The sequence below is a fragment of the Ranitomeya variabilis genome, chromosome 2 (assembly GCF_051348905.1).
Source record: "Ranitomeya variabilis isolate aRanVar5 chromosome 2, aRanVar5.hap1, whole genome shotgun sequence".
Classification (NCBI taxonomy): Eukaryota; Metazoa; Chordata; class Amphibia; order Anura; family Dendrobatidae; genus Ranitomeya; species Ranitomeya variabilis.
This window is the reverse complement of record NC_135233.1, coordinates 1,100,875,363-1,100,887,621: the sequence shown is the minus strand read 5'-3', so window position 1 is coordinate 1,100,887,621 and position 12,259 is coordinate 1,100,875,363. Positions and strand designations below refer to the sequence as shown.

General features: G+C 46.7%; 1 protein-coding gene across 3 annotated transcripts in view; it reads left to right on the top strand.

Annotated features, from left to right (window-relative positions):
- The window catches only part of ASXL2 (ASXL transcriptional regulator 2), a 111,073-nt gene that overhangs the window by 67,773 nt on the left and 31,041 nt on the right, over positions 1 to 12,259 (top strand). For all 3 annotated transcript variants that reach the window (XM_077291847.1, XM_077291845.1, XM_077291846.1), the window contains one exon: positions 4,810 to 4,963. In XM_077291847.1, the coding sequence (XP_077147962.1) occupies positions 4,810 to 4,963 (154 nt within the window). The remainder of the gene's footprint in view (positions 1 to 4,809; positions 4,964 to 12,259) is intronic.

Here is a 12,259-nt window from a genome sequence, read left to right as displayed (position 1 = left end):
CTTAGCAACAAAAAAAAATCCCGCTCCCATCAGTGAAGAAGATGGCCGAATATGTCCTTTCTCCAAAGACTTCTTAACATAACTCCGCATGGCGGTATGTTCCGGCACAGACAGGTTGAAGAGTCGGCCCTTAGGAAATTTACAGCCTGGAATCAAATCAATAGCACAATCACAGTCCCTATGCGGTGGAAGGGAACTGGACTTGGGCTCATCGAATACATCCTGAAAATCAGACAAAAACTCTGGAATTTCGGAAGAGGAAGAAGAGGAGATGGACATTAAGGGAACATCATTATGAACCCCCTGACAACCCCAACTAGTCACAGACATAGACTTCCAATCCAACACAGGATTATGTACCTGCAACCACGGAAAACCCAACACGATAGCATCATGTAAATTATGCAATACCAGAAATCGACAATCTTCCTGATGGGCTGGCGCCATGCACATGGTCACCTGTGTCCAAAATGGGCTTATTTTTAGCCAAAGGTGTAGCATCAATGCCCCTTAGAGGAATAAGGTTCTGCAAAGGCTGCAAGGGAAAACCACAACGCCTGGCAAACTCAAAGTCCATTAAGTTCAAAGCGGCTCCTGAATCCACAAACGCCATGACAGAAAATGATGACAATGAGCAAATCAAGGACACAGATAACAGAAATTTAGGTTGTACAGTACTGATGGTAAATGAACTAGCGATCCTCTTTGTACGCTTAGGGCAGGCTGAAATGACATGAGAAGCATCACCACAATAATAACACAGTAAATCAGCTGGGTAATTTATCCAAAAAAGAAATATAGAAGCTATAGCAATTGGATATATTAAAACTTAGCCTTTAATAAATAGCATAAAATACATATACGCACAAAAGAATATCAGTGATACGCTATCCATCGTCACGGCTTCACTTCTTGATCTCTTCCGACTGAGGGTCCATACTATGGCAAAGTAGACTCTCCAGATGCGGGTGAGATCTATCCACAGCAGTGGTTCTATTCTTTATGACACATTCTACATTGATTGGTGTGCCTTTGAAGCACTTTATGTATATGTTATGTGTCTCCAAGATAAGGTGATATGACCACGGTGACTACAGTAGTGGGTTATTTTTGCTTGGCGCAGCTTATATTGGTTATTGCGCCCTGGAGCACTTGTTGTATGTACTTCTAAGAGAAAAAAAGTGATATTGCCTTGGCACACTGGATCACATTTGTGAACGCTTATCTAATATTGATGAGGAAGCAGGAGTTCTTTTAGATGTGGCCCAGTGGATTAGGCATTCTTATGCCTTATGAAGCCTATAGTGACATGCTGCTAATTTTTCATTTGACTGACACTATTTAATTGGTCTGGTAGACGTGTGTGGCTTTTGTTTGGCCAATTAATAAAGGCAACCATTGCCTATGTACACTCTTGATTGATTTATAATATATAGGATACGTGGACTCCAATAAAGTAGGGAGTACCTCATTGTTTGCACCTCTTTGAGAGTGTTGAATACATAAAAAAAATCAGGACTAGTGACAGCCTTCTGGTCCACTGATAATCAAAATAATAGTGCAGTCAATGTTTTAAAACTTTATATGTTTTTGTATATTGGTCTTTTTTTCGTTCTGTGTTTGGGTATAGGGCACTATCAACTCACTGATATTCTTTTGTGCGTATATGTATTTTATGCTATTTATTAAAGGCTAAGTTTTAATATATCCAATTGCTATAGCAGCTACAATAATAACACAACCTATTCTGACGTCTGAATCCTTGTCGTTCCGTTCTAGACCGAATCCTATCACACTGCATTGGCTCAGGACTCTGCTCTGAGGTCAACGCCACAGCATGCATAGTTCGACGCTCCCGCAAGCGCCGATCAATCTGAATGGCCAGAGACATAGAATCACTCAGACCAGCAGGCGTGGGGAACCCCACCATAACATCTTTAACGGATTCAGAAAGACCCTTTCTGAAAATTGCCGCCAAAGCAACATCATTCCATTTAGTCAACACAGACCATTTTCTAAATTTCTGACAATATAATTCTGCCACCTCTTGACCCTGAGACAGGGCCAACAAGGTCTTCTCCGCTTGATCCACAGAATTCGGTTCATCATATAATAATCCTAAAGCCTGAAAAAAGGAATATACATTAAGCAAAGCCGGATTCCCAGATTCCAGGGAAAATGCCCAATCCTGTGGATCACCACGCAGCAGGGAAATGACGATTTTAACCTGCTGAATGGAATCACCGGAGGATCGAGGTCTCAAAGCAAAAAACAGTTTACAGTTGTTTTTAAAACTCAAAAATTTGGACCTGTCACCAAAAAACAAACCAGGAGTAGGAATCTTCGGCTCTAAAACAGGGGTCTGAACAATATAATCAGAAATTCCCTGTACCCTAGCAGCAAGCTGGTCTACAAGAGAAGCTAATTCCTGAACATCCATGCTGGCACAAGACTCCTCAGCCACCCAGAGAAAAAGAGGGAAGAGAAGGCAAAGCAAACTGCAGAAAAAAAAAATGACTCGACACCTTTCTTCCCTTCTTCTGAGATGCATTTAACTCATTATTGGCCAGTTGTACTGTTATGATCCGGTGACTTTGGAGCCGCATGAAACTTTCTCTGGAGTAGGTGGAAACTGTACTGACCGCAAAACCTGAACTAACACCGCAACTAGAAGTAGCCGTGGGGTGTGCCTAACAAACCCTAGACACCTCGACACAGCCTGAGGACTAAATACCCCTATAGATGGAAATAGGAATGCTACCTTGCCTCAGAGCAGAACCCCAAAGGATAGGCAGCCCCCCACGAATAATGACTGTGAGTAGGAGAAGAATAGACACGCAGGTAGAAAACAGGATTTAGCAAAAGAGGCCACTCTAGCTAAATAGGAAAGGATAGGACAGATTACTAAGCGGTCAGTATTAAAACCCTTCCAAAAATATCTACGGCAGATAATACAAAAAGTTCCACAATCTAACTAAAGACATGGAATGTATATCTGCTACTCCAGAGAATCCAACAAGACTGAGAAAATACTGACACAATCAAGCTGGACAAAAAAAAACAATGAATAGCAAGGAATTATTAACCACACAGCATGTGTGCCACAAAAACAAAACCAGACACTTATCTTTGCTGATTTGGCAGCAAGGCAGAAGGAGCCAAACAAGGACCAACACCTCCAAAACCATGGACAACTTGCAAGGACTAATGAATCCTGCAAGCCTAAATACCCCAGTCAGAACTGCAATCAGCAGATACACCTGACCAGGACTGCAACTCAGGGACAACTGCATTACCACCTACAACCACCGGAGGGAGCCCAAAAGCAGAATTCACAACAGTTCATACATTACATTACTGATCCTGACTTACATCCTGCATTATACCCCAGAGCTGCACTCGCTATTCTGCTGGTGCAGTCACTGTGTACATCCATTACATTACTGATCCTGAGTTACCTCCTGTTTTATACTCCAGAGCTGCACTCACTATTCTGCTGGTGCAGTCACTGTGTACATACATTACATTACTGATCCTGAGTTACATCCTGTATTATACTCCAGAGCTGCACTCACTATTCTGCTGGTGCAGTCACTGTGTACATACATTACATTACTGATCCTGAGTTACATCCTGTATTATACTCCAGCACTGCGTTCACTATTCTGCTGGTGCAGTCACTGTGTACATACATTACTGATCCTGAGTTACATCCTTTATTATACCCCAGAGCTGCACTCACTATTCTGCTGGTGCAGTCACTGTGTACATACATTACTGATCCTGAGTTACATCCTGTATTATACCCCAGAGCTGCACTCACTATTCTGCTGGTGCAGTCACTGTGTACATACATTACATTACTGATCCGGAGTTACATCCTGTATTATACCCCACAGCTGCACTCACTATTCTGCTGGTGCAGTCACTGTGTACATACATTACATTACTGATCCTGAGTTACATCCTGTATTATAACCCAGAGCTGCACTCACTATTCTGCTGGTACAGTCACTGTGTACATACATTACATTACTGATCCTGAGTTACATCCTGTATTATAACCCAGAGCTGCACACACTATTCTGCTGGTGCAGTCACTGTGTACATACATTACATTACTGATCCTGAGTTACATCCTGTATTATACTCAGAGCTGCACTCACTATTCTACTGGTGCACTCACTGTGTACATACATTACTGATCCTGAGGTACATCCTGTATTATACTCCAGAGCTGCACTCACTATTCTGCTGGTGCAGTCACTGTGTACATACATTACATTACTGATCCGGAGTTACATCCTTTTTTATATCCCAGAGCTGCACTCACTATTCTGCTGGTGCAGTCACTGTGTACATACATTACTGATCCTGAGTTACATCCTGTATTATACCCCAGAGCTGCACTCACTATTCTGCTGGTGCAGTCACTGTGTACATACATTACATTACTGATCCTGAGGTACATCCTGTATTATACTCCAGAGCTGCACTCACTATTCTGCTGGTGCAGTCACTGTGTACATACATTACATTACTGATCCTGAGTTACATCCTGTATTATACCCCAGAGCTGCAGTCACTATTCTGCTGGTGCAGTCACTGTGTACATACATTACATTACTGATCCTGAGTTACATCCTGTATTATACCCCAGAGCTGCACTCACTATTCTGCTGGTGCAGTCAGTGTGTACATACATTATATTACTGATCCTGAGTTACATCCTGTATTATACTCCAGAGCTGCGCTCGCTGTTCTCCAGGCGGTGCAGTGAGTGTCCTCTCGGTGTCTCCTCTCTTACAGAGGGATGTCTCGGATGCGGTGCCGGACCTCTCGGACTGCTCAAGTGACAGCAGTGACGCTCCGTCGGATTCTCAGAGCTCGGAGAGCAGCGGCTCCAGTAGCAGCACCAGTGCGACCAGTAAGGAGCGGCGGAGGAGCTGCTGGAAGAGTAAAGGTAAGGAGGAGGTGACTCTCCGGCCTGCAGATGTGAGAGCTGCGGGGCTCGTTACAATGTGTCGGTGCAGACATGAGCTGTCATTCTGCATCCAGTGCTGGAGAAATCTGCCTGTACTGACACATTGTAACAGAGCTGCTGTGATGGTTGTCAGAGACGTGTGGTCTCCGGTGGGGGGTGTAACCGGGTCGCCGCCCCCCGCGTCCCCTCACCTCTGCGCAGGCGGCGGCCTCTGTGCAGATGACATCACTGTGCGATGCACAGACGTGTGTGAAACAGGAAGCCGAGCAGTGAAACCACCACTTCCTTATAAGAGCAGAACGAGGCGACGTATCACAAGGGCCCCGAGAGCGGCCTGCCGGGCCCCCCATACTGTGTGCCCCCCACAGAGGATGGACCGAGGTCACCAGCCCCCAGGTGAGAGGCACAGAGCGCCACGCTGCTGCCATCACTCAGCTCTGCTACACACCCTGCATAGGGTGCGATGTGCTGCAACTCATCCGATCTGCCCTGCTGGGGTGCGAGAAAGCTGGGCTCACACTCCTATCATCCACCGTGTGTGATAGTACATGTGCTACACCGTATACGTGTCATACTATGTAAGACACTTCTGTGTGTATGTATGATGACAGTATGCATGTGTGTATGGATTCTGTGTATGGGTGTACATAGGGACAGTATTATAGTAGTTATATTCTTGTACATAGGAGTAGTATTATAGTAGTTATATTCTTGTACATAGGGGGCAGTATTATAGTAGTTATATTCTTGTACATAGGGGCAGTATTATAGTAGTTATATTTTTGTACATAGGAGCAGTATTATAGTAGTTATATTCTTGTACATAGGAGCAGTATTATAGTAGTTATATGCTTGTACATAGGGGGCAGTATTATAGTAGTTATATGCTTGTACATAGGGGGCAGTATTATAGTAGTTATATTCTTGTACATAGGGGGCAGTATTATAGTAGTTATATTCTTGTACATAGGGGGCAGTATTATAGTAGTTATATTCTTGTACATAGGAGCAGTATTATAGTAGTTATATTCTTGTATATAGGAGCAATATTATAGTAGTTATATTCTTGTACATAGGGGCAGTATTATAGTAGTTATATTCTTGTACATAGGAGCAGTATTATAGTAGTTATATGCTTGTACATAGGGGGCAGTATTATAGTAGTTATATGCTTGTACATAGGGGGCAGTATTATAGTAGTTATATTCTTGTACATAGGGGGCAGTATTATAGTAGTTATATTCTTGTACATAGGAGCAGTATTATAGTAGTTATATTCTTGTATATAGGAGCAATATTATAGTAGTTATATTGTACATAGGGGTGTCACGATCCCTTAGCTGTGGCCAGCAGTTTGTCACAAAATCCCCAGGGATTCCTGACCACTGCCACCAATGTGTCACGGATTGGGGTGACTTTAGACCAACAGACGGCTATCACATGTGCAGGGGGGGCTTATCTTCGTTATCCCTCCACTGCCACAATGTGATAAAAAAAAAAAACACACACAAGGCTATTGACCTCTTAGTTTACAGCAGGGGCTTATTTTAGGTATCCCACTGCTCTTCCATATACCATGAACTGCAGGGATTTAGGTGTATCCCGCTTACAGTTCCACTTAAACCTTGCAGCTCTCTGGCGCCCCCCTTACTGTCAGGTCAGATTAGGTACTGCATCTAGGGTAGTTAGTCGCCAGAAAGGCTGCCTGCTATGTACTGGCTATTGGGCACGCTGCAGCGACGCGATAAACTACTCCCACTCAGGCAGGAACAATAATTATCAATGCCGCAGTCGCTGCAATGTCACCCAAAGGCCTGCACATGGTAGTGCCGCCACCAGCTTCGATTAAACGGGTCCGAAGCTAACCCAAAACAGTAGCGTAAATTCCCTTCAAGAGACAGGGTACGTTTTTAGAGCAGGAGAACGAGTCTAGTATTAATTATTATACTCATAAAGTTTGTGCAGTGTTTATAAAAAGTTCTAGAAAGATGCTACAATATGAGACAATTGCAAATATGTACAAAGTAATTATAAAAAAACAAAGGATTACAGGAGAATAACACTTACAGTTGTTCAAAGCATTGCAGGCAACCAGGCTAGTGAAGTTTCCATCTATCCCAGTGCATCAGGACGTGCACTCTGGGCTCTTCAGGTAAAAACTCAAATCTGCCTCTCTTGGATGCCTGCCAGCACTTAAAACCTACAGCCTGTGACCTCACAGAAAGGGCTGGCTTTTCCAAACCCTCCTACCTCTTCAGTTTTACTAACTGGGCATTAAATATATCTGATGCCCGTAACTTCGCTACCGAACATGTCATAATCATACCCCACCCAGCATTCATCTCGTGTTATCGCTAGCATTCTAGGGAGATCAAATATGTCCTATTTGGGATGTATATTAACAGAGAAATCCCTACTTCTTTACCAGCTGGAGTTAGAAACTCGTCTTTAGAGTGATGGATAGCTCCACCGAGGGGAAGTAAGAATATATATTTTTGTGTTCCTATCTTAAATGATTTGCCTAATATCTTACAAAAACAGAACAAAGGACTTTCATGATTCTGGAAGTTTCTCATCCAGTTAAAGCTGGTCACTTTCCACTACAGGAAATGCCGGTCGTAAATACCTTGGCGAGGGGGATGAGGGCTTGTGAGCTGAAAGTCAGGAATTTGCAGCTACAAGCTGTTGCAGAGTCACTCCAAGAAGGGGGGCTTAGCCCACAGCATGCTAGCAAGAGAACTAAACTTATATGATATTTCATACCATATCGTGACACCTCCCCCTTTTGGCGTGCGCTAGGGAGGTAGAACCCCACGGTATTCCTCCATGCGCACCTCAGTAGGTTCGCCCTGGCGGGATAGTCCATCGGCATTCCTATGCTCCCTGCCCGCTTTGTATTCAATGGTGAAGTCAAATTGCTGAAGGGCAAGACTCCAGCGTAGCAACCTGCCGTTGGTTCCACACATGGCATTTAGCCAGCGCAGAGGGTCGTGGTCGGTCACCACAGTGAAGGTGCGATCGTACAAGTAGGGCTGCAAGCGCTGCAGGGCCCAGACTATGGCCAGGCACTCCTTCTCGATGGTGGAGTAGGCCACTTCCCTCGGCAAAAGTTTCTGGCTCAGGTACAACACGGGGTGCTCTTGGTCCTCCGAGTCAACCTGGCTGAGCACAGCACCGAGGCCAAATTCGCTGGCGTCAGTCTGTACCAAGAACGGTCGACTGCTTTCAACACAGGGGCGTTGCACAGTGCAGTTTTCAACGCCTGGAAGGCCACCTCACAGCCATCTGTCTAGTTGACGATGTGGGGTAGCTTCTGCCTCCGCCTACCTGGCGCCCCAGGCAGTGGACCTCCCTCATGCCCATCTGGCACTTTCCCGGCTTGATAGTCAGTCCTGCTCGGTGAATTCGCCTGAGCACCTCCTCGAGATGCTGCAGGTGTTCCCCCCAGGAGGTACTGAAGATGGCAATGTCATCCAAGTACGCCACTGCATACTTCTCCAGTCCCTGAAGCAGGAGGTTGACCAAGTGGCGGGGGCATTCTTCATGTCGAAGGGCATGACCGTGGACTCGTACAGTCCAAAGGGTGTGATAAAGGCGGACTTCTCCTGTGCCTCGGGGCTCAGGGGAATCTGCCAGTATCCGCGACTCAGATCCATTATTGTCAGGTATTTTGCGCCAGCTAACTTCTCAAGCAGCTCCTCGATGCGCGGCATTGGGTGCGCGTCAGAGGCTGTAATGGCGGTAAGCCCCCTGTAGTCCATGCAGAACCGGGTGGTCCGGTCCTTTTTTTGCACGAGAACTACAGGTGAGGCCCACGCGCTCTTTGACCGTCGAATCACCCCCAGCTGTAACATCTCATCGATCTTCTGGCGCATAATCTGCTGCACCTGGTCAGAGATTCGATAGGGTGTTCGCCGTAGTGGGGCGCGATTCCCGGTGTCCACCTCGTGGACGGCTAACTCAGTCCTGGCTGGTCGGTTGGAGAACATGACCCGGAAGGGTTCCAGTGTGGTTTGCAACTGCATCTGCTGTGGTTCATCTAGCGAGGCGCTTACCTCCACGTCCTCAATGGACCCACCGGCCTTGGCTTGGGCCAGCATGTCCAGGAGGGCGTCTTCCTCCCCGTCTTCGGGTGCGCTGCAGACTGGTAAGACGAAAGGTTCACGTTCGTGATGAGCCTTCATCATGTTGACGTGAAAGGCCTTTCGCCTACCCCGAGCGTGGTCAAGCGTGACCACGTAGGTGACCGGGTTGAGCTGCTGGTGGATGACGTACGGGCCCTCCCAGGCTGCCTGAAGCTTATCCGTTGGTACGGAGACCAGCACCCACACCTTTTGACCCACGTGGTAGGTCCGCTCCCGGGCGTTCTGATCGTACCAGTGCTTCTGATCAGCCTGAGCCTGCGTCATGTTGTCATTCACCAACTGCGTCAAGGTCTGCATCTTGTCACGGAAGCGCATGACATACTCCACTATGGACACTTCAGAAGGGTTCGGCTCCTCTTCCCAGGATTCTCTTACCAACCCAAGGAGTCCCCGGACTCGCCTGCCGTACAGGAGCTCGAAGGGGGAGAACCCTGTCGAGGCCTGCGGAACCTCTCGGCAAGCGAACAGCAGGTGTGGGAGGTACCGCTCCCAGTCGCGCCCTTGTGTCTCAACCAGCATGCAAAGCATCTGTTTGAGGGTACCATTGAAGCGTTCACACAAGCCATTGGTCTGTGGGTGATACGCACTCGATACCAGGTGCTTCACCTGCATTCTCTTACAGAGAGCCTCCATTAGACGAGACATAAATTGGGTCCCTTGATCAGTAAGCATTTCCCTGGGAAATCCTACACGTGAAAAGCTGGCCAACAGGGCATCCGCCACCTTATCTGCCCTAGTTGACGACAGAGCTACTGCCTCTGGGTACCGTGTAGCGTAGTCTACCACAGTAAGGATATATCGCTTTCCAGTGCTGCTGGGGACGGCCAGCGGGCCCACAATGTCCACCGCGATCCTCTGGAAAGGCTCCTCTATCACTGGCAAAGGGATCAGGGGAGCCTTAAGATCAGGCCCCGCCTTCCCCACTCTTTGACAGGTGATACAGGAGCAGCAGTAGTTTGACACATCTGTCCCCATCTTAGGCCAATAGAAGTGTTGAGACAGCCGGGCCTTTGTTTTGCTGATCCCCAAGTGTCCAGCTAGCGGGATCTCATGGGCAATCCGCAACAACTCACCCCGGAATTTCTGCGGGACGACCAGCTGTCTTTCCCTCAACCACTCCTTTTGTGATTCTCCGGGCACTGTCTCCCTTTACAACCTTCCTCCTTCCCAGAACACCTTCTCCTTATCAGTCTCGGAGAATGGCATCCCGGCGAGTTGTCTCAAAATCTCTAGGCTCGCATCTGTGTGCAGAGCGGCCTGAAACTCTTGGCTAGGGGAAGCCAGAAGCGACGTCAGGGTCCCTTCCCCACGGGAGCCCTCTGGGACCTGCTCTGGGTCCACCTCTGGTTCAGTCATACTGATGACTGAGGAGGGTCCGGAAGGCAGACAGTTATCTGCGTTCCGGGCACTCTGACTGCGGGTGACAGCAGCTACGTAGGCTGTCTCCCCGGGGATTTCTACAGACCTGTTGTGAACTGTTCTTGGGCTCCCTCTTGTGGTCACGAGTGGTACTGAGTGAGTGCTGTCTTTGGGCTCCCTCTGGTGGCTCTTTTTGTCATTCTGCGGGTCTGTGGCTGAGATCAGCTGTCTCGTCAGCTGCTAGTTGGTTCCCTATTTAGCTCACCTGGACTTTCAGTTGTTGCCTGCAATCAATGTATTCAGTGCTATTCTGATTTCCCCTGACTGCATTCGTTATCAGTCTCTCCAAGAGAAGCTAAGTTTCTGTTTGTTCACTTTTTGCTCATCTGTGTTTAATATGTTTCTTGTTTATGATGAGTTCTGTCCAGCTTGCTAATATGTGATTCCTCGCTTGCTGGTAGCTCTAGGGGGCTGAGTTTCTCCCCTCACACCGTTAGTTGGTGCGGGGGTTCTTGAACTCTCAGCGTGGATATATTGGATAGGGTTTTTTACTGACCGCACAGTTTCCTTTCTATCTTCTGCTATCTAGTGATTAGCGGGCCTCATTTGCTAAATCTGTTTCATTTCTACGTTTGTATTTTCCCCTTAACTCACCGTTATTATTTGTGTGGGGCTTTCTATATCTTTGGGGTATTTTCTCTGAGGCAAGTGAGGTCTTTGCTTTCTATCTTTAGGGGTAGCTAGTTTCTCAGGCCGTGAAGAGACGTCTAGGATTTCAGGAAACGTTCCACGGCTACTTTTAGTGTGAATTGGATAGGATCAGGATTGCGGTCAGTCCAGTTACCACCTCCCTAGAGCTCGTCCTATGTTCAGTTACTTAGCTGGTCAGATCTGTGATCCTCAGCCACTAAGGATCATAACAGTACAGCAGGCCTAAAAGTGTTTAATGCATCGCAGAAGCGGGATAGAAGTCCGGAGTGCATATTTTTTTTTTTTCCTTTGCTGCAGTTTGTCCAGCTTCTCTCTTCCCCTTAATCTCTGGGTGGCTCTGAGTTCAGCTGCAGACATGGATATTCAGAGTCTGACTTCTAGTATGGATCATCTTGCTGCAAGGGTTCAAAGCATTCAGGATTTTGTTGTTCACAGTCCTATGTTAGAGCCAAAGGTTCCCATTCCTGAGTTGTTTTCTGGAGATAGATCTAGGTTTCTGAATTTTAAGAATAATTGTAAATTATTTCTTTCTTTGAGACCTCGTTCCTCTGGTGATTCTGCTCAACAAGTTAAAATAATTATCTCCTTATTACGTGATGACCCTCAAGATTGGGCATTCTCCCTGGCGCCAGGAGACCCTGCATTGCTGAATGTGGATGCGTTTTTTCTGGCGCTTGGAGTGCTTTATGAGGAACCTAATCTGGAGAACCAGGCAGAAAAGGCTTTACTGGCTCTTTCTCAGGGGCAGGATGAAGCTGAGGTGTATTGTCAAAAATTTAGGAAATGGTCAGTGCTTACTCAATGGAATGAGTGTGCTTTGGCTGCAAATTTCCGAAAAGGTCTTTCTGAAGCCATTAAGAATGTTATGGTGGGATTCCCCACGCATGCGGGTCTGAATGAGTCAATGGCTTTGGCCATTCAGATTGATCGGCGTTTGCGGGAGCGCAAACCTGCGCATCATCTGGCGGTGTTTTCTGAACAGAAACCTGAGTCTATGCAATGTGACAGAATTCTGACCAGAATTGAACGGCAAAATCATAGACGTCAAAATGGGTTGTGC